This window comes from Sciurus vulgaris (assembly GCF_902686455.1).
Source record: "Sciurus vulgaris genome assembly, chromosome: 11".
Lineage (NCBI taxonomy): Eukaryota > Metazoa > Chordata > Mammalia > Rodentia > Sciuridae > Sciurus > Sciurus vulgaris.
This window is the reverse complement of record NC_136472.1, coordinates 29,153,241-29,179,982: the sequence shown is the minus strand read 5'-3', so window position 1 is coordinate 29,179,982 and position 26,742 is coordinate 29,153,241. Positions and strand designations below refer to the sequence as shown.

Below are 26,742 nucleotides of genomic sequence, written 5' to 3'. Positions count from 1 at the left end.
CTCAAAACCCACCGAGAGGATGGCCTCCTGTCCAGCAGGGCAGACCGTGGAGTTCTGACTCGGCTCCTAATGGAGCTGGCGCTGAACGCTGCCATCAGGTCCTCCTTTCACTCTGGCCCTCGCCTTGGCCACCCGTGTAACCTGCTGGCTGGCAGCTAGGGTCGCAGGCGTTTGATTAATTGGATTTGTTTTTAATTCGGGACGCACAGAGTACGTTCCACCTGCATTTAGTTTCTCATTCGGTCTGTCTATTACTGATCCTAATCCCAGGGACTTCAAAGCTCCTGCCATTTATGGCCTATTAAAGCCAGGAAGTTTCTGATGGATTAGAGCAAGGAATGAGTCTGAAGTCTGTAATGTGCACCACTGTCACCGATAAGGCCTAGTTTATTGCCTGACGGTAGTCTCTGTGCTTTTACAGCTAGTCCTTTTAATTGGTTATAGTGAAGTCAAGACAGTCGACCCTAGGAACTACCAGTAGTAGATCTGTAGTCTAGGCTGCAACGAGGCCATATTTCTGTCTCTGTTAGGCAAATCAGGATTCGCTCGAGAAAATTTTAGCACTCCTGGAAATTCTTTAGTGCCTAAAAATATCTCCATGAGATTTTTGTTTCCTGAAAGAGTCATCTACTCTCTCTTCAGGTTTACAGAGCCCCTTTGAGCAAATAAAATGACTGCCTTAAATGAGAGTCTGTAGTCCGCCTGAAGCCTAACTGCTTTTATCACCACCATCGCTGCTGGCCAGCTTTTCATTCCAAGGTTCCTTCTTTTCCTCCACACCACAGCATGGCCAGTTTTCTGGGTTTTTGCTTTGTTTGTTTATTGGGCCCCTAGTGAAGGAGGAGGAAAGGGGTTGGAGAAAAGGAAGGCGCTGCGTCACCCAAGGAGGGCGGAGGGGCAGAGTAGAGGCGCCCAAGGAGCTGTGTGCGGGGAGGTGGGAGCAGGGTGGCAGAGGGCGGCCTCTCCCCAGAGAAGGGGCTGGGCCTCTGCTTTGCTGGTCAGCCCCTTGACTATGGGTGGGTCGTTTTTATAGAAGGAAGGTCGTGGGAGGGAATATCCCTGGACCCCCCCTACCCCCATCACTCACATGCTTTGCGCCTCCAGCTCAGCCCACAAGCCTCCGGCAGGGGAGGCAGAGCTGCAGGTTCTGGGGCAGAGGCTAGGGAACACGGAGGACTCACCTGTTCCAGAACGCCTGGGTGTCCTCAAACATCACCCCGTGCCCTGTGACGCTTGCTGTTATCGTTCGCCAATCAGAAATCAAATAAAACTAAAAAAACGCCAAGGAGCCTTCTTACACTCGTTGCTTATTAGCCCCTTTGGGCATAAAGTGAACTATTTATTTGAGTTGAGTCACTTCTCAACTCAAAGGTACGGAGGCCGGTACAGAGAAAGGAAAGGTCTTTCCCTTCTGTCTCTGCCCAGGCGTGTGTGCTGGCCTGACTACAGGCACGGGCCCAGGTTGTGGAGCTGGGTGTTCAATTTTAATTTTGGTAGACCCTACTAAAGTGCAGTGGTTGATTTCATGACCAACAGTCTAGTTTGTTTTTTAGATATTCTGGCTCTGGGGAGGAAAGGGAACCCTTCACTGATGAGGCCTGGTTTTGACACGCGTTGCGATGGGCCCGCTCTTTTCTGAGGGTGGTTTTCGGGTCAGGCTCTGGCTCTAGCAGTGTGGTTGTTGGGGGAACACGAACCTGCTTGATTTCCTTTCGGGCAGTTGTTCAGCTGGTAAATGGGGCTGTCAGCTCGGGTCCCCATGCCAGCAAATGCATCTGATTTTTCATGTACAGCATTAGTAGCATGTATATTAAAAAAAAAAAAAAGTCAAAGGCTTTGAAATATTAGAGGTGAAATTGATGTTTTTCACTTTCTCTACATTGAGTAAAATAAATATTGTGGTTAACCTGTCTGCTGCGGGGAGGGCTAGTGAGGCAGCCGTCTGCTCCCTCCCACTGTTTTTCCCCCAGTCCAACCAGATACTCTCTTCTTTCGGTTACAGTTAAGTCTAAATTGCTAGGTTTGAAGTTTAAGTAAATACTTAGAGGAGGCAATAGAAATTTCCAGTGAGCTTTCATCACACGGGTTTTGAGCTCCATCGATAAAAGGGCAGGCTCCTGCCTCCCCCACCCGGCTCTTCAGTCCTCTGGCCCCTTGGAGGTCAAGAGCCTGCCTGGGCTTCGTCCAGAGGAAGCTGCAGCACCGAACACTTCAGAAAGGGGCCACTCCGCCTGTAGTTTTAATCGATTTCAGTTTTAAATTTGAATTGACATTAAGGGCCGCCCAGTGTCAGAGGCAACCCTCGCAGCCCTTAGTGGGCATGGCGGGAGCTTGTCAGGATGGTCGGCCCCGGGCAGCGGGAGTAGAAGCAGCAGCTGCCTTCCATGGAGTGGGAACCAACTGTGCCCTGTGCAGCTCGGGAACTTCTGAAGCAGGTTGAGGGGTTTTGTGTAGAGATGATCTAATATTTTGCTTTGTGTATTGACAGTGATTGGCAGGATAGGCTTGGGGTCATCTTCAGCCAATCTGAATGTGCTGCCATACTTTGGCCAAGTTACAGAAAATCCCTCTTTTTTACATCTTTCTTGGCATCCAACATGGAGAAAACCTTAATCAGCATACTTAAAAAAAGACTTGTCTGCCAGGTGTGGTAGCCCACGCCTATAATGCCAGCCGCTGGGGAGGCCGTGGCAGGAGGATGCCAGGTTCAAAGCCAGCTTCAACAATTTAGTGAGGCCCTAAGCAACTCAGTGAGACCCTGTCTCAAAATAAAATATAAAAAGAGCTGGGGATGTGGCTCAGTGGTTAAAGGCCCCTGGGTTCAGTCCCTGGCACCAAAAAAAAAGTCCTTGACACAAGGAGTCCTTTTTCTCCCTTGAGCTGGTCCAGAGCTCTACTGTGAAGCTATCAGGTCACCTGGCTCAGCTGTTTGTCTTTCATCTGTTCAGCAGCGACTTTGAAGCATCCTTTCCAGGTTGCTTTGTGTGCATAGAAGGCGGCCCTCGTGTTTGCCTGCTGCGGGTCCGCAGGACGAGCTGCGAGAGGCAAGGGCGGGCTGTCCGCTTGGTGTGCAGGAGTGGGGAAGGAGGCCAGCTGGCCCAGCAGCAGCCCAGAGCCTGCAGGGTCTGACTTTGACACCGTCTCTGTCTGTGTCCCTGTCCTCCTGGGCCTCTTCAAGGTATCAGCAGAGGAGTGGGGCTCCTGGGGCTCCACAGCCTCCGTCTGTGCTCCCTTTGGGAGCCTCCGCTGCGCAGACCTGCCTCAGACAGGGGAGCCGTCACTTTCCAACACAGCGAGACTCACTCTGCGGTTCCAACTGTGCCCTGTGTCATCTCCCTGGCTTCCGTCACTCTCTAAAAGGTCTCAGTCAGACTTAGCAGGGACGAGTAAGCCCTTTACGGACATTGTCTCAAGTAATTCTTCAGAGGCCGGTAGCTGAAGAATGAGGGCGACGCCGTGGAAGGTGCCGTGAGGCCCCGGGAGAGCGTCCACTGCCCAGCATGGGGCGTCCTGCCCCCAGAGCAGCGGGCCTGTTCTCCACACGGGGAGAGGGGCTGCTTGTTACCCTGGGCAGGCGATGTGTCCAGGGTTCTTCGTTACTCAGTTTTGTGGGTACATGAGATGCCCTCGGTTCTGCTTATCTAAAGGTGGACGTGGATAGCTTGAGCTTGGCCACCACTGCACGAGGCTCAAGAAACCCTCCGGTCCTGTAAGTAGACATGGAGTCTCCGGGGGAAGCGCAGCTGCCGGGGCTGTCTGCCGCACGCTCGCTTTCCTCCTCAGCCGGGCGAGCACAGATGGGGTCGTCAGTCCTCCCCGCTGTGGAAGAAGCAGGCAGAGTGCTGGACTTGTTCAGGGTCATCCAGCCGGAAACGGGAGGCCTGAAGCCGCTGCAGGCCTGTCTTGCTGTGTGTGCCTGGTCCCTGGAACCCTGGCCCATGACGGAGCTGCCTTCCTTAGTCCCTCATCTGATGCGACCAGAAAGCAGACCACAGTTCGAGCACCTCGGGTGAGAGGACGCCTGTGTGCTGACGGCATTTCCTTCCACCTGAGGACGTTTATGTCAGGAAACTCTCCCGGTAACTCACCAGTGGAAGTTGTGGCTTATGACTGTGGAGGCCGTGGAGAAAATTCTCTTTCCATCTGTCTTGTGGTCAAGGTTCGGTTAGAAGACAGAAACCACAGAGATTTGAATAGGAAAATTTTAATATAAAGAGTGATAAATGCGTCACAGGATTTGTCTGTGAACCTAATAAAGAGAACGCTGTGATAGAAGATGATAGGAAGTGACCCTGAAGCCCCGTCCCCAGCTGGGCAGAGCGCAGACTGTTGGCAATGCAGAGCTGAGGCTCACGGGTGGGAAGTTTGCTGAGTCCTGCAGGCCAAGATGAAGGCGGGCAGCCAGCCCTACTCGGACACCACGTCCTCCACGGGCAGCTGCCCTGGGTGTGACTGGCCCTGCTGGAAACCGGCCGGGCTGCAGCGCAGTTCACCCAGAGACCCCCAGAGGACCTCAGCTGAGGTGCTGGTGGGGACCTCCACAGAGCTCGAGGGAAGCCGCCCAGGGGTGCCACTTAGACTTGCGGGAGGGTAGTGCCACTGCACGCCCACCTGCTGGCCACACAGGGGCAGCCAGAAAAGCCCCTTCCCTTTCCACCTACAGTCAGCTACTTTGGGGCTCTCAGTCACTTTTAAGAGCATGAGGGACTTCTGAAACCCAAAAGTCAGAACCAGTGGTGTAGAAGGCAGGGCTGCCCCCTCCTTGTTTTGGAGATTGTGATGTGGGGTTTGAAGGATCCGGGACAGTAGCTGTGTCGGGGTTTATTCATCGGAGGGAAGGAGTGAGGTGCGGGCAAGAGGGTGAGTGCTGGTGAGGCGCCTGACCTTCACCGGCCTATTCCAGCGGAGGGGAGCGCCAGAGCTGCCCGGCCTCGTTCACCAGCTGGGCACGGCCACACAAGCTCCTTGACCTCTCCAAGTCACCAGAACACTGCACTGAAAAGAACTTCTGCCCCACAGCATTGTCAGGAGCGTCGAATGACAAAGGATCTGGCACATGCTAGCTAAGTAATCAAGGTCCCCTTCGTGCTTATTTAATTATCCTGAGAAGGGACTTGCTTAAGATTCCTAGGTAATGCGGAGCACGAGTCTCCAGCCTCTCACTTATCGCGGAGAGTCTTACTGATGAGGTGCCAGGAGTGCAGCTAGAGGTGACCCATTGCGTCCTTCTTTTGGAATTGATGGCTTTTTGAGGTTCTTGGCCATAGGCTCATTTAAAATCAGGCGTATCTTCTTTAACTACAGGGCCTGCCGCCTCACAGCCCAGGCCCGGGCCAGGTGTTCCGCCTGTGGTCAGCAGGGCTGCCTCTTCCCCGGCCTTGCTGTGTTCTCCTTCACGGTGGTGACTCTGGAGTGGACACGGGCATCTTGAGGCCTCACAACCCACAAAACCTGGATAGTCCCTTAAATGCCTGATGGACTTTCTGACCGCAGTACGCTACCTGGCTTTCCTGTTCTTTCCTGCAAGTGTCAGGTGGAGAAGGAACTGCCTCTGTGAGGACCCCACCGTCTGTGGACATCACCACCGTATCAAAGAAGGGTTGACTTCACGTTGGCTAAGGGCCACGTTCACGAGCACAAACACGCGATCGCACCGCCTCAGTCATTTCAAAGTAGAATGGGAGGAAACGCGGGGCAAGCCACGGGGTGGGGTTCCTTCAGTACACAAGAAAACCCTCCTAGCAGACCTGGGAACTTGGCATTCACTCTGTGACTTGGTTGTCCAAACCTAGTGAGTCAGGAGAAGGAATGGAGCCCTGGGACCGCGTGTTCCTCTGTCGGGCAGTGTTGGAGTCGGTGGTGTTGCAAGGATGTGGAGAGGATAGAGGTACGGCGCGTGGCTCTGTTCTCTGGCTAGGGCGAGGACGCACACGTGGGACCCGTCCCCAGTCGCTGTGCCTCTGCACGTGGCAGGGCCAGAGAAGTCAGCGGCCTCTTCCCCGTGTGCTGGCGCCTGCGATCCTCACCCCTCATAAAGGCTAGGCAGGTAGGAAGACCTTGCTTTATTTTTCTTCCAGATTCTCTCTGGCCCAAAATCCGGGTTCCATTAAAAGTCGTGAGGACTGCCGAGAACAAGCTGAGTAACCGATTCTTCCCTTATGACGAGATCGAGACGGAGGCTGTCCTGGCCATTGACGATGACATCATCATGCTGACCTCTGATGAGCTGCAGTTTGGATATGAGGTGAGCGGGTTTTAAACAGGACAGGGAAAGACTTCATATTTACAGATGTTTTCTTGTCTCTCCAGAAAAAGGCATTACATTTCATCCTCCAGAGTCATGATTTCTAAACTCTCCCAGTGGAGTTCAGACACCAGGCATGAGAATGTGGATTATGAAACTGATCTTTAAAACCTCAGGGAAAACTCGATTCCAAAATGACAACTGGGCCCTCCCCTGGTTTGGGGAACTCCCAGGGAGAGTCCCAGGGGACATTTTCAAAGAGTGTCCATAGCCTTTAACAAGCACCTAATTGATGTCTCCTCGAACAGCACTTCCCCAGCTCTGCAGCTGGGCCCCGCGACAGCAGAAACGACCTCAGTCAGCTAAGTTGCCGGGGACGCTGACAAACAGAAAACAGACCCGCGGGTGGCTCACTGTCTGAGTACTGAGTGGAGGGGCTGGCCGCCTGTCTTCAGGGAGAAACACTCTCTATCACCGCTCACTCAGTGCGGCTGATGGATGAGGCTGGGTTCAGGGGTTAAGTATGGAGACCAGCAAAGGTCTCCCCAGGGGAAAGTGCCAGAGCCTCGGCCTGGCGAGAAGCAATCCAGTTGACGAGACCCGTCAGGGAGGATGTGCGTGCAGCCTGCCGGGGACACAGAGGCCCGCGCTGCAGGGGTGCAGTGGTATCAGTCCGGCACAGTGGAGTGTAAAAATCAATTAGCTCCAGCTGGCACAGGGGAAAGTGCTGAGGTTTGTCCCTGGGGCCCCCTGTCTTTGGGAGAGAGGAACCATCTTCTTCAGTGTATCCAGGAGTTGTTGAATTTGGAGTTCTCGAGGAATCATAAAATCGTATGATTTACATGAAGCCATATTTACTACATGTTTATTATAGAAATTTATTTTCCCATCTTTATATCAAAGGTGGGTTTTAAGAGCAAGAAGTAGGAACCCCCCCCACCACAACCAAAAATTAAAAACTTAAGTTTTCCTAGGTTTTTTTTGTTTTTTGTTTTTTTTAACATAGGACCATTTGAGTATAAGAGAAATTGTTCTCAGATAGATTGGCGTGTGGTGTGTGGGCACTGCAGTGCTGGCCAGCGGGAGGCACGCGGGGCAGAAGAACCAGTAGGACCTCTCTGGTTTACTTCGTTCGCAGAAAACGGCCTGTACGCAGTCACATCTGGGGTGCTGGGTGAGATCTGGTCTTCTGTTGTCCCAGCTTTTAAAAACAGATTGCCTACTTGTTTCTCTAGTCCAGTCTTGGGGAAAAGACTGATTTTTTTCTGCCACATTTTCTCTTTCCGTTGCATGTCATGCTTCAAACTGTGTTTATTTTTGTGGCAAAAGTGGAAGAGGAATGTTCAGGACAATGAGCCAAGTGGACAGAGTGCTGCCCGTTTGGTATTTTCAGCTGGTCTGAAGACGTCTGATAAGAGAAAGGTGGACCGAATGCCTTCCCGGGGTTTCTGTCAGCCTCCAGTGGAAACCTGGGGTCTCTGCCAACCTTGAGCTTGTTGGTGCAGTGAAGGGTATGTGGGGGAGAGCGGCCGGCACCTGGACAGAGCTGGCCTCATGGTGCTATCCTCTGATGCCTGGGTGGGCTCCACATCCCCTCTGAGGAGTATCACATCCAAGAGCAGTGAGACCAGGAAGCGGCCCCTCCAAATGCTGGGAAGAGCACTTCCATAGTAGCTCCCTTCTGTACACTGCTTCCTGCATCCCCGTCAGTGCCTCAGCTCACGCACGCTGCTTCCATTCTTTCTCCAGGGGGAGATAGAAGGACAGTGTTGTTTTTCTCATTCTGTGATCAGACTAAAGGGGTGCGGAGGTACACACCTGTTATTGCAGCAACTGGGCAACTTAGGCCCCAAGCAACTTAGTAAAACTATTTCAAAAAATAAAAAGGTCAGGGGAAGTAACTTTGTGCTGAAGTCCCCTGGGTTCAATCCCCAGTGCCAAAATAAAACAAAGGAAAAAAACCAAGGTTAGATGACTTGCCTGACATCTTATAGCCAATAAGTGGGAGAGCTGTGATTTAAATCAAAGTTTAGACCAATTTAAATTGAAGTTATCTGAAGCTTGTGCTGCCTTTCTTGAAGAACAACATCTGTCAGAATACTGGTTCTCGAAAATAGCACTCAGAGCCACCAGCGTGTCATACCCATCACCCAATTGTCTTGAAGTTAAGGCAAATGGGTTTCCAGACACCCCATCAATGATGCTTTTCAGGTCTTTATCATGTTACTTCTTGTATATTTTTATTTGCAGATGGACACAATGCCTTCCTTTTATTTATTTACTTTTATGTGGTGCTGAGGATCGAGCCCAGTGCCTCGCACGTGTGAGGTGGCACGTCCCCACTGAGCCCAGCCCCGGCCTCTCTTCTTGTATGTGAAGTGATATCAGGATAAGCTAGGGCTCCTCTTGACCAGGTTTCTTCTTTGTCACTGTGCAGTTTACTACCATGGACTTGAACCTCTGTGTCTTAGTTTATTCTTACATAAAGTGGCAGTGACAGCATCTGCTTCCAGGGTCATCGTGTGCGTTGGGTAGGTGACACAGGGCCCGCCACATGGACAGCACCCACGGGTTCCTGGTGAACCGAAGGTCGTGTGCCAGGCAGGCGGCTGCCCTTGTCTTCACAACTGCTCTTCCTTTCATCATCGTGTTCACGAATCTGCTGTGATTCATGGGAGGTGGCTGTTTTCATTATTTAGAAGGGACGTGTGTCCTCTGAAGAGGATTCTCACAAGATGAGGTGCTCCTGAATCCTCTTTTTTATGCCAAAGTTTGGGATTCATTTTCCTGTGGGAATTGGGAGCAGGCTTGCCTGAGTAAGTCGATGAGTAGATCAGGTGAAGGAAGGCTGCCTCCCAGGGGAGCTCACGGGACCAGAGCCAGCCCCGCGGCGCGTACCACGTAGGTGCCGTCTCTGGTCATGCCCGCTCTGTCAGGCTCTGCCCGTCCTTCCGCACTCAGCTCGGGGCTCTCATCCCAGAGCCGCTTACGTTAGGTCCCAGCACTCCGTGCCTCCTTCTGAGCAAACCACTAGTTGTGAACTGTGTTGTCAGTGCCCGCGTGTCCTTCTGGAGCGTGAGCACCACTGGGCATGTCCGTGGCTGTTGTGTCCGTGACTGCGTCCTCCATGCCTGACCCGGTTCCTTGCATTCCACAGTTTCTGAGTAATATTTGATGAAGGAATAATCTCCCATTATCAGCATGAGTGTAAAAGATGTGAAATGATTGTTTTGACCTGCATGCCCTTCTTCTTTATGGTGATCCAGGTCTGCATACAACCATTTTGTAAAACAGCTTAAAGTTTAAAATTTTAGACATCTGTTGGTCTGTTTTTATTTCTATAACAAAAATCCTTGAGGATGGGTACCTTTATAAAAGAAAGAGGTTTATTTAGCTCATAGTTTTGGGAGACTCAGGGGCAAGGCAGCAGCATTGGCTTGTCTCTGGTGAGAACCCCAAGGCAGATGATGTCACAGTGGCAGGAGTGTATATGGAAGAAAGATCACATCTCAAATCAAAGTCAGAGAGCAATTCAGGGGTCCAGCTCCCTCTTACAACAGCTTATTCTCAGGAGGGCTCAGGGGACCCAAGAGGGTACCTTGATTACCCTTTGGACTGTGGCACCTGCACGGACCCAAGAACCTCCCTCTAGGCCCCATCTGTTAGATGCTCTGAATCGCCAAACCGAGGACGTCCTCTGACACGTCCTGACACACAAGCCTATGGGAAAAATCTATCTAGAGCATAACAGTGTCCGCCAGGTGACCCAGCCATTCTTCCTGTGGGGTTTACCCTAGAGGAATAGGAGTATGTGTCGACACAAATACCCGTATACTATTATTTGTAGCAGCTTTTATTTGTAATATTCAAAAAGTGGAAGGAACAAAACCCCGATGTCCATCAGTAGTTCAGTGGGTAAATAAAAGGCGATATATCCATGCAGTAGAATACAGCTCAGCCGTAAATCAGAATGAGCTATTAATACACGCAGCATGAGTGTTTTTCACAATAATTATGCTGAGTTAATGAAGCAAGATGAAAAATAGAACATCCTTGGTGATTCTGTAGGTATAAAATCGTAGAAATGCAACATGGTGACCGGAAGACAGGTGGACAACTGGAGAAAGGGTGGAGAGCGTCAGGCCGTGAAGGGTGGGTGGAAGAGCAACAAAGGGAAGGGAAGACGGAGGAAGTGAACGGGTTGATTTTCTTAACTGGGGTGATGGTCTTACTGATATATGTCAAAACATCAAATTATACACTCGAAATATGTTCATTTATTGTATGTCAGCTATATTTCTAAAAGTCTAACAAAAAAAATCACAGTCTTGCAGCTGAAAAAAATTAAATACTTGAAATTTTAACAAGGTGTATGTATGCTAGATGAGTCAGTGAGACCTTCAGACGTTGCTGAGAGAAGTCGCAGAACAGGCTCATGGTGGGAGGACGTGTGTGCTCAGGGACCCGGGCCTGCTGTCATTACGAGGGAGCTCTCGCCCCTTGTCCTGAGGGTTCAGAGCAGTCCCCACCAGCGTCGTGAAGGCTTCGGTGACTGCCGTGAGATCAGCAACCTAGCCCTAGAAGTGAAAAAGACAGAGCCGCAGGACTTCTGCCTCATTTGAAGCCTTTCTATATCAAGCTACAGTAATCCAGACCCTGTGGTACCAGCGTGACATTAGACACACAGGTTAGAGAAACAGAAACGGACCGCACAAGGATGCTCAGTTCATGTTCAGTAAAGAAGCCAAGTCCGTTTGGAGTTGAGAAGACAGTCTTTTCCTTGAATGAATGGTGCTGCAACAATTTAATAGTCAGAAGTTTTTAAAGATTTTTCAGGGCTGGATATGTAGCTCAGTGGTAGAGTGCTTGCCCAGCACGTGTGAGACCCTGGGTTCCATCCCCAGCACCCCCATCCCCCCAAAAAAAGATGGACCCAATAGTGCCCACCTGTAATCCCAGGGGGTCAGGAGTCTGAGGCAGGAGGATCGTGAGTTCAAAGCCAGCCTCAGCAAAAGCAAGGCACTAAGCAACTCAGATCCTTTCTCTAATTAAACATAAAATAGGGCTGGGGATGTGGCTCAGTGGTTGAGTGCCCCTGAGTTCAATTGCCCGTACTAAAAACAACAAGAACAAAAAATTATGACCCTTACCTCTTGCCATATACAAAAATTTAACACAAAATGAATAATGGATTCTAATTCCAAATGCAAAAGCTAATATAAACTAATTTAAGCCCGTCACAGTGACATATACCTGTAATGCTAAGGACTTGGGTGATTGAGGCAGGAGGATCTCAAGTTCAAGGCCAGCCTGATCTCAGTGATCCCTGTCTCGAAATAAAAAGGACTGGGATGTAGCTCAATGATAGAAAGCCCCTGGGATCCAGTACCACAATAAATAAATTAATAAGTTAATTGAAGAAAACAGGAGAAATTTTTAGTGTACTTAGGCAGCGATTCTTAATTTGGAGACAGGTTGTACAACATTAAAAAATGGTTAAGTTGAATTTAATAAAAATTAACACCACTTAGAAAAAAGACATCTAAGAAAATAAAAGAACAAGTCAAAACATGTATGTGATAAAGGAATTGTACCCGAAATATATAAAGAACACTCAAAACTCAATAAAAAGAAGATAAAGAACAACGAAAGCAAAAATAGATGATGAATTGCATCAATTTAAAAAGCTCATTTACGGTAAAGGAATCAGTGAAAGGCAACATTATTCACAATAGCCAAAATGCGAAATCATCCAAAGTGTCTATCAACTGATGAATAAATAAAATGGATATATATACGATGGCATACGATTGGGCCTTAATGAATAAAAGTCTGTCAATGGCAAGACCATGGAGAATCTAGAGGATGGTTATGCTGTATGAAATAAGTATGGTAAGTCAACCATATTCCACTGCTGTGCCACAAAGGTGAAACAGTGCTCAGGAAGGAAATTCATAGCATCAAATACTTGCATTAGAAAAACAACAAAGGTCTGAAATCAGTGACCAAAAGTTCATTCTGCTGTAGGAAGCTAAGGAAAAAGATGATAAACTAAACTCAAAACAATTAGAAGGAAGAAATAATAAAGATAAGTGTTAAAAAGTAGAATCCAGACCAACAGAGAAGGTAAACAGGTCCACAGGGTGGCTCTTGGAAAAGATCAACAAAGTGGATCAACTGCCTACCCTCTTAAAAAGAGAAGGAGAAGGCAAGTGTTCACTACAAGGAGTGAAGAGAAAATAAGGGAGTATTGTCATTACAGCCTTGCAGGCATTAAGACAATATCATGAACATTTACATGCTTTGGAAGACTTCTTTGAAAATTGCAATTTGCACAAAACTCAACAAAACATATGGGTAATCTTCTGTTAAAGAAATTGGGGTTGTTATAAAGTTTCTCACTAAGAAAATTCTAGGTCCAGATGGTTTTACTGGTTTCTTGAGGATAATATAAAGGTTCAGATGGGGGGGGGGGGGGAAATGGGGGTAATTAGCTTGTTGTGTTTTACTTGTGGATAAGGCCCACCCACAAGCTATTTGGAACCTATAAGTGACTTGTCAAACAAATATCATCTCCCATTTAGTGGGTGGCACTGGTATGGTCAGGACTTATTTTAGTGCTGTTCTCATTGTACCATGCCACCTATAAAGACTTCATTATAAACTGCTCTGATTCTTACCTCTATACCATTCAGAATCATTTGTTGAAATTTCTCCTTGATAAAGATAAAAAACACCCAAGCATTTTCTTTCAGATTCTTATATTCACAAACAAGAATTCATGTCAGTCAGGAAAACAGAATCCATATTAGCTGTTTCAACTGGATGAATTTAATATATAAAGTTCTCTGATACACTGATGTCAGAGCTAAAAGAACAAAAAGGGGAGGCTGAAAGTATATAGAGCCGATGAGTCCTGGCAGCATCTGTGGCCCACAGAACTGGAGGAACAGGAAGGAAGGGGAGAGGTTGGGGTCATTAGGACCTGGAAACTTGGAGTAGGTATATCCAGGGCTGGGTTCTAGACTCCTGAGGAGGGGCTGCTGGCTGGCTCTTGCCAGTACTTTTGAGGGGGCAAAAAGAGGCTGGTTCTAGGAACGTTGAGAGAAAGAGGTCAGAACCACCTGCAGCTGCTGAATAAATGATACACTGTCATAAAAAGTGAGCAAAACAGAAAGAAGGTTTTTCCCCATTTTTCCAGTCTCACTACTGCCCCCTATTGACAGAATCTAACAGGAAACCACCTAGTGAAGGTAAAATGTAATTTGCACAGTCTCAACCTCAGCATCACAAAGCAGAATTTAGAAAGGGTTTGGAGATGTGGGACTGCAGGACAAAGATTAAAAACTAGCACAGTATGCCTCTTCAGCTACTTAGCATCTTTACCCATCCTTCTATAATCTTAAACTTTGGATATGAGGCTCCCCCAAAACTCCTCTGTTAATGCAGGAGTTGAAAAGATTAGATTATAGGATCTATAACCTTCTCAATGAAGTAATCCATTTGATGAATTAGTAATTAGAAATGACTCCTGTACTAATTGATAAACAGATGGGGCATGGTTGGAGAAAGTAAGTCACTGGGGGCATGTCCTTGGGATTATATCTTGTTCCCCTGACTCCTCCCTCTCTCTTCTTGGCCACCATGAGCAGAGCATTGCTCCTCTGCCAAGCCCTTCCATCATGTTCTACCACACCATGGACCCAAAGCTGTGGAGTTGAACAGCCATGGGACTTGAATTCTCCGTAACCATGAGCCCAAAATAAACTTTGTTCCTCTAACCTGTAGTTGTCAGGTATTTTGGTGATAGCAATAAAAATCTAATTAACACAGAAATTAATACCAGAAGTGGGGTCCTTGTTGTGACTAACCTGACCATGTGGTTTAGAAGCCTTTGGAACTGGTTTGTGGGAAGAGTTGGGAAAATGTTGAAGATGCAAGCTGGAGAAAACTTAGGATGTTGTAAGTGGAATTTAATGGGCAATTCTGGTGGGAGCTCAGAAGAGCAGAATGTTGACAGGAATGTGGAGAGTAAAGGCTGTGCTCATGAGGTTTCAGCGGGGAATAAGGCCTCTATTTGAGGCCTAATTCATGTTACATTCTGGCAAAGGAGTTGTCTCTATTTTGCCCATTTAAAGTTGATGGACTAATTAATCTGTGGAGGAAATTTCAAGGGAGCACAACATCAAGGTGGTTGCATGAATACTGCTGGCAGAATTTACCCAGGTTTACTCTGAGAATTGGAATAAAAAAAGTAGAGCAGGATTTTTAAAACTTGCAGATTGATCAGAAAAGTGCACATAAAATTGGGACCAAGGAAGGTGTGGTTGCTGAAGAGATTACTACCACTAAAGAGAAGCCAAGTACTTTGCACATAGACAGTAGGAAAAAAGCCTTGAGAGCATCTCAGAAATCAGCAAGACCATACCCGTGGCAGGCTGAAGGGTGCAGATGTGAAAGCTCATTTAGACCCTGGGGGGCACCTTCCTCCCCCGGGGTACCTAGAAAGCTGTTCTTCCAGGATTTGTTTCACCACGCTCAGCCACCGAGGCACTCAGATGCCATTGCAACCATGGTCCCAAGGGGCTCAACTACTGGTCAAGCTGGTGGCAGACCTGGACATCATCCATGGTGCTGCAGGAATGCAGGATGCTAGAGTTGGGCTCACAGAGACCTTCCCAAGATTTCAAAGGACGGTCTGATGGCTGGGCAGGATGTGACAGAGTCGAAGTTCCTGTGGGCAGCCCGAGAGAGTGACGCAGGAAGATGTGAGAGGAAAGCTGCAGTGGGGACCACGGAGACGAGGAGATGTCAGCATTGCGCAGCATCTGCTGAAGAAAGCTGGCAGCGACAGAGCCAGGCTGAGAGGGAGGCCGTGTGGGCTGCACCCTGCAAGCCTACCCAGGTGGGGCTGCTCAGGCCTTCGGGAGCCTACATGTACCCTAGATGCTGCATGTGGAGTTACAGAGCCTGTTGTTTGTACAAGTGGGTTTCGGTCTTCCTTTCCTCCTTCCCTTTCTATGGCCCCCATTCCACCTTTTTGGAATGGGAGTGTTTACTCTGTCTGTATGTACGGTTGTATGTAACTTAATTTTGATCTTTACAGGGGCTCACAGCCAAGAGTTTGCCTTGAGTCTCAGAGCAGACTTTGGACTGGGATTTGAAGGCAATTTGGAACTGTTAAGACTGTGAGAACTCTGGGAGATGTGAGTGCACTTTGCATTATGAGACGAGCATGCAGTTTTGGAAACCAGGGGCATAATGTTCTGGTTTGGGTGTGAGGTGTCCCCCAAAAGCTCCTGTGTTATTGCAGGAGTTGAAAGGATTCGATTATGAGAGCTATAACTATTCAGTGGATTAATCCGTTTGATGGGTTAATGATTTGGAAGGCCTGTTGCACTGGATAACTGCAAGCAGGTGAGGCATGGCTGGAGGAATAGGTCACTGGGCGTGTGCCTTTGGGATTTCTGTCTTGTCCCCTGTTGCCGCCACCACTGCCGCCTCCTGCTCCTCCTCCTGCTCCTCCTGCTCTTTGTTTCTGTCTCTTCTTTCTCTTTCTCTCTCCCCCACCTTCTCCCTTCCTCCCTCTCTGTTTCTCTCCTTCCTGGCCACAGTGAATAAACAGCACTCCTTTGCCATTTCTTTCCCCCATGATGTTCTGCCTCACTTTGGGCCTAGAGCAATGGCGTTGGCTGACCATGGATGAAACCATGAGCCCAAAATAAACCTTTTTCCTCTACTTAGTATTTTGGTCACAGCAATGAAAATCTAACCCAGATTCAAGAACTTCCATAGCAGTAACTTCATGCTTGTGTTAAGAAGATGCACTTGTCCTTTATATGTGACACCTCTCATTCTTCCCCTCAAAGGGGAAGTGCAAAGTCCCAGGAGTGGTAGCAGCAGTCTCTGAGTAATTGTTAGTTCCCTTTTTAACTTAGTCACAATTCTATTTGAATATTTCTTAACTTAAAAAATAAACTACAGAGGCTGAGATTGTGGCTGATCCTCAGCATCACATACAAAAAAACTGAATAAAATAAAGTCATAAAAAAATAAACTATGGACTTCCTATTCTACACAAGATTGAGGAAGCATGTTCCTCTCTGTTCCTGATAATTACAACTAAAGCACTGGGTAAAACACAGCAGCTAACAGAAGATTCTGAAATGTGGAAAAAGAAGACAGGCGGGCAGGACCTCAGGACTTTAGAGCTGACCCAGGGATGAGTTCCTTTGGGTGTCTTCTCTTTCTTCCCTCCTCTCTTCTCCCCTCCACCCCTGCATACCCCAGCCTCCATGCCAGAGAAGACCTTCACGCCTGCAGGCACAGGTGAAAACTAACAGGACAGCCATCACCAGAGCCTACCTTCTCTAGCCAGAGGACCGAGAAGGGGCCCCTGGGAAGGAGCCACTCCACTTCAGGCAGACACCAGGGAGAAGCCGAAAGCCCGTCCAGCTCTTTGGCAGGTGTCGGAAGAGCCTAGTCAACCACCCTGTCCTGCACTAACAAGAGGCAGGACCAAAGGCATGTGCCTCTCCTAGCCCTGGCTTCACCACGACTGTGGGGTGGGACCTTATGGCCACCCATGCCTGCTCTAAGTGGACGTCGTCAAGCAGCTGTGCACTGGGGCAGGAGTCTGCCCACCACCTGCGGCCTGCACCAAGCACGGACGGCAAGAGGCGGCACTCTCCCCTTCACAGCTCAGTGGAGGGGAGATCGTGGGAGGGAGGGGCTGGGAATGGACTCATCAGTTTGTGTGTGAAGCCCTGGGCACCCTTCATCTCTCCCCACTCAGAGCACCACGTGCATGCAACTGTCTAGAGCAAACACAGGAAAACCTGTAAGAAATAAATGTGGTACAGAATGCCGCCCAGGTTTTCAGTGTGCCTGAGTTGGGCAGAACAGAAGAGAATGGCGTTCAGTCTACAGCCCACAAAAGTGGTCCAGAACGTGCTGCGCCTAAACTGTCTAAAATAGAAAATCAAACAGGAACCAACAACTCAAGCAGTGCTCAGAGCAGTCCATAGTTTCTTATCTTGCCAGGACCAGGAAAATTGCAACTTCAATGAGAAAAGATCATTCACAGGTGCCATCACCAGTTGAGGCAGATGTTGGAATTTTGATGAGAATTTTAAAGTAGCCATCATAAAATTGTTCTAACAAGCAACTGTGCACACTGTTGAAATAGTCTCAGCAAAGAAACAGAACTTATAAGGAACCGAAAATTTCAGTACCCCAAATTAACACCTGTGGATGGACTCAATAGGAGGATGGACCTAACAGGAAAAAAACCAGTGACCTTGAGGATAAATCAGTAGAACCGTCTAGTGTGGACAACAGAGATAAAACAAATCTAAAAATGTGGATAGAGCCTTGGGGCCTATGAACAGCCACAAAGTACATCATATCAGTGTCATGAGTTTCAGAAGAAGAAAAAGAATGTGGGGCCAAAAAGTATTTGAAGACATATGACTGAAAACTTCCACAGTTTAGCAAAAGACATAGACCAAGCAAACCACACCCACAAAATAAGTTGTATACAGTTATACAGATTGTCTAAAAAATGGCAGTACTCTTTTTTTTTTTTTTTTTTTTGAGAAAAAAGGAAAAAAGTTTTATTGCTTTGCTTGCTAAGGAGAAACACAGGGGACTCCTGTCCCAAAGGCTGTGGTTCAGCAGGAACAGGGGCGCTTTCTGAGGTGATTCAAAGGTTACAGTCTGTGTGTCCTCTGTTGGAGTCATAATTCACTTGTTAATATGGGAGATAGTCATTTCTGAGATCTTCCGTGGCAGTACTTCTTATTTCAAATAGTAATTGGAAAGGAAGAGGAGAGGAGAGGAGAAGTTGCTTGTATATGCTGGTGTAAATGCATAAGGATGGAAGGAGGTCTGGCCACCGCTGCCTCCTTGGCTTTGGTAGCTTGGAGTGGATCTTGGTTGCTGTTTACAGCTTCTTCCACCATCCACTGTTGCTTCTTCCTTCCTTCCCAGCCAGCGCATGGAGGCTTTCCTGCCGACTCAGTCTCCTGATGAATACCTCCAGTACCCCTCAGATCACTTCTTACATAGATTGTGTTTTCAAGGAATCTGTTCAGTCTGTATGCATTGGAAGATGTATTGGGAGAAAGTATTTTGTAATATCATTATTGTTTAGGATTTGAAAAGATGTTATCATTGCCAACATTGGTAATTTTTGTTTTTTCTCTTGGTGAGTCTTATTAGACTATCTGACCCAGTAAAGGTTTGTTTTGGTAAGTGTTCTACATATACCCAAACAGAGGGCTTCTTCTGCCTTGTGGATGTGATGTTCTTACCAGGTCAACTAGGTAAGGGGAGTCACCCCACACTTTTAATTTGATCATATCAAAATACTTCTTTTTTTTCCATGAAACAAGCCTTTATTGTTTTTGTAGTAAATTCATTATCTTAGCTTAAGTTAAAAATTGCTTAAGTACATTATTTGCTATGTAAGAATCAAAGAGAACATGCAGCAACCTTTTCTGCTGTAGCTTCAGAGAAATTTTAGAAAAACCCAAAGAGACAGAGAAATCTCCCCTTTAGGGACTTTTTCATAAAGGAGAAGACAGCCATCCTCTGGCATCTTGAGTAGTTTTACCAGCTGTGCCTGGAGACAGAACAAACAAGTGAGTGCCCAAGACCCTTCAGGTGCAGTCATCCCGAAAGATCCAAAGTCCAGGCAGATCCCTGAGGTGTGATTTGTGCGGAAGGTACCGGACTGCTACACACGAGCATCAGCTCCCTCCCCTCTCCTGTGAAGTGTGGGCTTGCCCGTGTGAGGATCCGCAGCATGTCACAAGTGGGGGCCAGGGTAGATAGCAGAGGTGAGTCGCTTGTCTGCCATTCACGAGGCCCTGGGCCCGGCACTGCAGTAAAGCAGCACAGCAAACGGGGTTGCAGGGAGAGTGCAGGGCTTGCCTTAATGGAAAAGAACGGAGCCCACTGCTGAGCTGGTGCCTGTCTCGTTCAAGATCCTGACGATGCCGCTACCGGGCCTAATGGAGACTCAGGTTGAGAGTTTTAGCCTTTTTCACAAATATGAGGGCATTCTGAGGTAGTGCTTGCTAGAGGGTTGGAAGGATTGGTTTATAGAGGCTATTTTATTCTATTTATTTTTACTAGGTATTGGCCCCAGGGTGCTTGACTCCTGTGCCCTTTGAGACTTGAGCTTAGGGCCTCACTAAGTTGGTGAGGCTGCCCTTGAATTTTCAATCCTCCTGCCTTAGCCTCCCAAATTGCTGGGACTACAGGCATGAGCCACCACTCCTGGCTCTTTCAGAAATCTTTTTAAAACAACAGACTCCATGACCTGTTTAAGGGACCCAGAGCAGTTATAGACCAGCTCACAGATCCCACCCTTAAAGCTGCAAGGAAGAAATTTGGGCCTAATGAAGAAGTAAGAGATGCAAGAAGAATGATGGGGGATGATCTAACTGGAATATAAGCTTGGCCCAATGACCGAAAGTCCAGGCAGATCCCAGGCAGATAGTGACTCTAGGGTCCCTTTCCAGGAGGTTATTGGAGCCACACAGCATTGTCTCACCCTTGTCAGGTCTCAGCACAAGTATGTGGGGTTAATGCTGTGTCCTGGGGTGTGCAGACAAGACTGCTCACCCAGGTTGACCCACCCCTCGCCTCACTGCCCGCAGGGTGGGAGGGTCCGATCTCTGTGCCACCTGGCTCTACCCCTTCGCAGTACCCCATTAGGAAAGCTCTGTTTAAAAGAAACATGGTCAGAATGTGAACGGACCTTGAGGTCACCTGTCTCGTGCTTCATGCTGAGGACACTGGGGTGCGAGGAGGCTCGTCACTTGCTGAAGGTGTTCAGCGTGCCTTGAGCACAGCCCTGGAGGTCCACCGCAGCCCTGGGGAGCGAAAGGCCAGGCCATTCTTTTCTTCCAGCGTCTATGACTTGAGCGCACAGGCATTTGGACCTAGTGCTGGGTATCATTATTTATTTACTTGGAAGAAAACACAGGAGTTACTTGCCTGTTTAGATGGGGTCATGTTCCCTTTTGGAAGGCAAAGGACCTTGGGAATTATTCCATCCCCTCTCCAGCCCTGAAGTCAGGAGCTAGGAATGATCTTCCCTGGCCCTGTGTGTTTCTGACTTGTTTGACAAGCTCTAGTGAGCTACCAGATGTGGAAATTCTTTTCAGCCTAGGATAATTTATTTATCTGTTTATGTACTTTACCAGGAAAGTATCTATTGAGTTCTTGATACTCATTTTCGAGGGACTCCTAAGGGAACAGTAGCAGTGTATAATGTTACTCGAATGTTTGATTTTTTTTCCAAGTCTGTCTGCTTTTATTTCAGACCTAAAGAGCTGGGAAATAAAAAGCAACTTATTTCTACTCCCCTCCCCCACCTCAGAGACAGTTTAAAACATGTGGTAGAAAATGAGCCATGGAGACTTGGCTGAATGCATGAACCTGTGAATTTATTTTTCCTTTCATACTTTGATCCACATTTCCATCCATAAAAAATTATTGGTAGCACTTAAATGTTGGACATTTTTCACCTGAGAGATGTGAAGTGCTCTTGGCTGGTGATGCTGGCTGTGAAGTCAGGACTTGGGGTGAAGTGGGAACTCGCAGGAGCAGCTGTGTGCGTCGTGAGGCACGGAACTCGGAGGCGCTTCTTTTACAGCCTAGTGCCCCGTAGGTGGTGGAGTCCCGTGAAACCTCCTGGTGCAAATAAATTGTGAGAATTTTTATTATTTTGTTCACAACCTCCCAAGGAAATGGCAATTATGTTCTCTCAAAGGATCATGGGAAGGCAGCAGAACAGCACGGGACACCCCATTATTTTCATGAGGACATGAAACCACCTTCAAGTGGGTTTTCCTGATGTTGGGAAGAGTGAATGAGCTTGGCCATCTGATGTGACTGTGTGACTCGGAGGGGTCTTGGTGAACAGGGGAGTGGGACCAGGACACGGGGTGAATTTACAATGATAGAACCAGAGAGGGTGGCCAGCTAGAAGGAGCAGGGAGGCTGGAGACGTGCGGAAGTGGACTGTGGGGCTGAGGGGAACTGCCCCCCAGAGCTCAGTGGCTGTGGCCGACAGGAGCGCTTCAGAACTGAGGCTGGACAGCATGTACATGGTCAACGCAGCAAGTCCGCAGCCGTCGGTGGTGCGTCCAGGGAGGGCGGCGAGGGAAGGCGCCCGTGATTCTAAGTGCACCCTGCCCTCTTCTCCTCTTATGAGAAGGCCGAGAGATGGAGACAGCCTGAACTAGAACCTTAAGAGGGAGCAGGAGCAAGCTGTTCGTGTCAGCTGTCGGTCCGACCTGAGCCTTCTGCCAAGGTTACCAGGGCTGGGAACAAATAGATTTGAAACAAGTCCTGGGCTCATTTTGCACAGGCTCCTGGCTGTGGTCCTGTTAGGGAATGAACAACTCACGCCCCCACGTTTATGTCCCAAGCTCGACATCCGGCAACGTACCCAGGGTCTTAGGAGTCTGGAGGGTCTCTGCACAGAGGGTTTTGTGTGTTTGTGATGGAACCACTTGCCTCGCCCTGCCTGGGCTCTCGGCAGACTCTGCCCTTCGGTGCATCCAGCACCCTGCGGAACTCGGGTCTTACAGAGCAGAGTGATGGAAAGGGGCCCTAAACCAAGACCAGGGCGTGTGCCTGCAGTGGATGCATGGCCCGGGTATGGAAGGTACTCCAGGCGTCCAGGAGAAGCAGCACCTGAGACTTTCAGTCCTCGCTGCCTCAGCTGACTCGGGTCCTTGAGCCTTCTCGGTCTGCCCTGGGAGAGAGTGGGCAGACTGCAGCTCAGTTCCTTCCTTCTCTTCTCTGGTGATGGCTGGAGTGTCAGGAGCCAGCACCATGTCACAGAGGGCCGGGCTGGCTTTGGCACAAGCAGAGTCAGACCTTACTGCAGCTGTCCCCAGTCAACTCTGTGCTGGGTGTGACTGTAGAGCTTCACGGTGTAGAGGGAAGCATTTTACCAAAAGTGAGCTTTTAGAAAACTAAAAACCTCAGGCATTGTTGTTTGCCCTCTTTGTTGAGTACTTCAAGTTGATGGCTATAAGCTCCCTCAGCCTGCATGTCTGAGTGAGAGGCAGTCCCCTCGGAGTCCCTTTCCTGAGCTGTGCTGAACTGGTGTTCAGACTGTACTGAAAAGGGCATCTGTCTCTTACCTCCGATTTTCATTTTTCTAAAGTACCCAAAGAGTTGCCATTACAGAGACTGTTGCCCTCAGAAGAGAGTGCCCAGATGGCTCGTTTCTGTGGGCATTCCCACCTGTGAGACAAGCAGCACTTCCCGAAGAAGATGCCAGAAGCCTGGGCACAGGGGAGGGTTCTTTCCAGGAGGACCATGGCCCTGAGTACTGGCCACGTGGCTCTGGCTCCCCGTGCAGCCCATGGAACTGGACGGACCTGCGGTCTGCCCTACCTCCAGCTTGCACTGATTCACACCGAGACTCATGGGACGGGAGGCAAGCAGCCCATGTGCGGCCGCGGCAGCAAGTGCTGCTGAAAGAAGATCCAGAGTCGGGCCAGGAGCCACTGAGGTGCTGAGAGAAGCTGCAGTGAGGCCTGACCTCTCGGAGCCGTTCTGAAGCACCCAGTCCCCACCGGAGAACAAGTCAAACAAATATTAAGGCAAGGAAATCGAATATGTGTGCTGAACCTCAAAATAACATCTGACCGCTGAAAAAGCACCCAGTTGGGAATTACAGTGGAGTGGCACTTTTTTCTTCCCCACTGAGCAAATTAAAACAGCAAGTTCAGAATTTGTTTACATAGCCATTAATGAAACATCAAACGGGAGCTAGCGGGTCCATGTCCCGAAGAGGAGGGAGCGCGCTTCGGCTGGAGGCGCCTCATCTGAGGCGTCTCCTTGCTGACTCCCATCCCAAGCTGGGCAGGGTGGGCGTTGCGTGTTTCCCGTGGGAGCCAGCTTTGTGCCTGCGGTGCTGAGGGCAGGAGCTCTCTGCTGCTGCACACCAGCCCTGTGTGTGCCACCCTTGCCCTCCCCACCTTTCTGTCCCCGCACCATGGGGGCCATGGGGCTTTTGTGCCTCAAGAACCAGCGCTCATGATGTGGGTGGTTATTTTAAAGAGGTGTCGGTTCCCTGGATGGTTTGAAGAGAGCATGCTTTCCCTCCCCTGGCGGAAGCAGAGATGTCTGCAGTGGTACTCCAACCCTGAAAGGATCCATGTGTTTGAGGGTCATTGTTCCAAAGCTGCCTGTTGTCTCTTTGGGATTGATTACCGGGAACTTGGGCTGTTGCAGGAATTTGGAGCCTCAGAATTTGGCTTGTGGTTCTGCGATATGGGGATTTATATTCATGGGCTGCTTATCTGCCTTGATTGTGATGGAGATGCTTAATGGAGGTGCGTGGGCAGGACTGAGAGAAGGCTGGGGAGGCAAAAGCCATAGCAGGGGCCGACTGCCGCCCAGCTCCTCAGCAGGGCAGTGTGGTAGCCTTGAGAGGGAAGAGGCCTGAGCTGGTGACAGAGGTTGGTGTCCTGTTGCGCTCGCTATACGTGGTGATTCTACATTTGGGGAGAAGAAGAAGAAGGGGAACTTCTGAAAGTGCAGAGCAGACCCTGACCTTAGCAGTGTCACAACTATGAAATGAGTCTCTAGAAAGGAGTTTGAACTAGCCAGCGTGGTATTTACTGCTCACCTCTCAGAGTGTATGTATTTCTTGGTACTTGAAATTGGTGCCTGGGGTTCACATTCATCATGATGCAGTGTGTTCGCTACTGTCTGTTGGCTGGTTTAGATCAAGACTTGGCAGCCTTTAAAAGTAATATTTCTAGCTTCCCAACCCGTCTTTGGGTTGAGCTGAAGATTCGAGGGGTGGGTGGGGGTCACGATCACATGTTGACACCCTGCTCTGGAGAAGGAAGGAAGGAAGGGTTCAGCTTCTCATAGCCAGGGCCACCGGGCACGTCCACAGCTGAGGTCTGGGGCCTGACTGAAGAGCTAAGTCTGTCCTGGCAGCAGGGATGGTGGCCTTTGCTCTCTGTGCCCGACGCTTGGCTGTACATCGCAGACGCGCCATCCATACTGACTGAGTTCAGGGTTTGCACTGGGAGTTTACGTGTCAATATTCTGGGAGTAAATTACAAGGAATTGTTCAAAGTGAAATGATGCCGTTTTCTGTAGCCGCGGAAGAGTCTGGTCTCCTCGCTGCCAGCTGGCCGGATAGCAAAGAGTGATCTTGTTCTTATCACTCACCTGGTTGGGAGCAGCGGGGTCTCAGTCCCGACTTCTCCTTTCTTCCTGCTTCTGCTCCCCCAGCACTTCCTGCCTTCTGACTCCACTTGTCCTCTTTCCTTTTTTCCATATGCCCCTGGCTTTTCGGAATCGCTCGCCCCTGGGTAAGGACACACGCTTCAGTCCTGCACCCACCCGCTGAGACACAAGACTCCGAGCTCCTGTTTGCTAATGAAGCATCTCATTCTGAGGTACCGGAAGTCACATGCGGTTCTAGGAACCAACGCAGCAGCCTGTGCAGCTTGGAACGCTTTCAGGACCGCCGTGTCCTAAAAGTAGCTGGGAAAGCCGGTTTTAACAAAAGGCTTAAATGCAGTCCAATAGAGGAGGAGAAGGGCCTTTTTTAGGAAAAGGGCTGAAAATCAGGAATCCGTACGTAAGAGCCTGACCTTGACCTAAGCCTCACCCTACACAGAACTTAACTGGAAGGAAATCAGTCTTAAATGTAGAACATAGAACCATAAAGCTTCTAGAACAAGGGGATAAAATCTTCGGGGTCTGGGGGCGGGTGGGAGTTCTTAGACTTGACAACGAGAGCATGATCCTTTAAAGGAGGAATTGATAAATCGGACCCTCAAAGAGGGTGAAAAGAAGAGCTGCAGACGGGGAGGGAACACCCCCCAACCACGCGTCCAGTGAGGGAGCAGATGTCGCTCAGAACAGTCGGTGAGAAGATGGCGAAGCACTTGCAACGACTTGTCACCGAAGTGGGTATACAGGTGGCAGGCAAACCCAGAAAGGTGCTGAACACTTTAGCCAACAAGAAAACACAAGATCAGACTGCAGGGAGGTCACACACACCTGCCACAGTGGCTAAATTAAGAAACAGTGACAACAGCAAGTGCTGGTGAGGACGCACAGCAAACAGCGCTGTCATCCATGGCTGCTGAGAGTGGGAAGTGGCCAGCCTCTCGGGCAGTTTCTCTTACAACTGGACGTGCCGCTACCACGGGACCCATCATTGCACTCTGGGCGTTTACTCCAGAGGAATGGAAATTCACACGCACACAAAAACTTACATGTGGTACCAGCTTTATTTGTAAGCACCAACAACAGTTCTCAGCCCAGATGTCCTTCGGTGGTGGAGTGGTTAAACGAACTGGTGTGTGCATACCATTGAACACTGCTCAGTAATAAAGGAACAAAACGTCTGACACATACAACAGCTTGACTGCATCTCCAGAGAACAGTGCTGAGCAAAAAAAGCCACTTCCAAGGGGTTACATACTCTACAGTTTTATTTTTCCAACCTTGAAATGACACAATTGTTGATATGAGTGGTTGCCAGGGGTCAGTGGTGGCAGTTGTGTCCTAAAAGATCTACGGAGGGCTGGTTGTGGTGGCACACACTTTAAATCCAAGCAACTTAAGAAGCTGAGGCAAGAGGATCGCAAGTTCAAGGCCAGCCTCAGCAACTTAGCAAGACCCTGTCTGAAAATAAAAAATTTGAAAAGGACTGGGATGTAGCTCAGTGATAAAAGTGCCCAAGTTCAGTTCCCAGTACCAAAAGAAAAGATTGACAGGTGGGACCCTTGTGCTGATGGAGACCTTCGTGCCCTGACCGACTCAAGGTCTCGACAGCATCCTAGATTTCTGTAAGGTGTTGCCTTCTGTAAGATGGGGAGACTGGGTAAAGATCCACGGGACTGCTGCCTGTTTCTCAAAATAGGACGTTGCATTCAAGAAATAATAGGCGCTCAATAAGCCTCTGCATAAATGAATTAATAGGCTAGGAATGCTCAAGTTTCTCCATTCCTAAACTGTGACTTAGCTGGCTACTGGATTGCCTGTCTAGACCTTGTTATCAGGCTAAGTTTTGAAGATGGGGAACATTTCTGGATTTTTTTTTAATGCTGTGGAGAATATCAGTTATGGCAGTTTGGGCTTTAGTCTAGCTTGTCAGGCTTCACAAGCCACCCCAAGTCATCATTTGGAAATAGGTGGAATATGAATAAGTAATTTGAAAGCTTCCTTCTGCTGCTTGGTCCTCCATCAAAGAGTCCTGGCTGTAATAAGACACAGGTGGCCACCAGGACACACGGCCTTGTGAATTACTTTGGAACCTTTGGCATCTCAGGACTGCAGTGTTTGTGGTCAGTGTTGTTTCTCGCCTCTGCACAGGAAGAAGGAACCAGAGGGGCCTGGCCAGTTTGGGTAGCATCCCTGATGCAAACGACAATCACCAGGGCAGCTGCTTCCAAGAGGAGAGTTGACTTTCCTCCTCGCTAGACCCAGCT

At 48.9% G+C, this 26,742-nt stretch overlaps 1 protein-coding gene across 2 annotated transcripts in view; it reads left to right on the top strand.

Annotated features, from left to right (window-relative positions):
- EXT2 (exostosin glycosyltransferase 2) overlaps positions 1 to 26,742 on the top strand; it is a 136,955-nt gene that overhangs the window by 91,883 nt on the left and 18,330 nt on the right. For both annotated transcript variants that reach the window (XM_079103028.1, XM_079103027.1), the window contains exon 10: positions 6,078 to 6,244. In XM_079103028.1, coding sequence (XP_078959154.1) covers positions 6,078 to 6,244 — 167 coding nt within the window. The remainder of the gene's footprint in view (positions 1 to 6,077; positions 6,245 to 26,742) is intronic.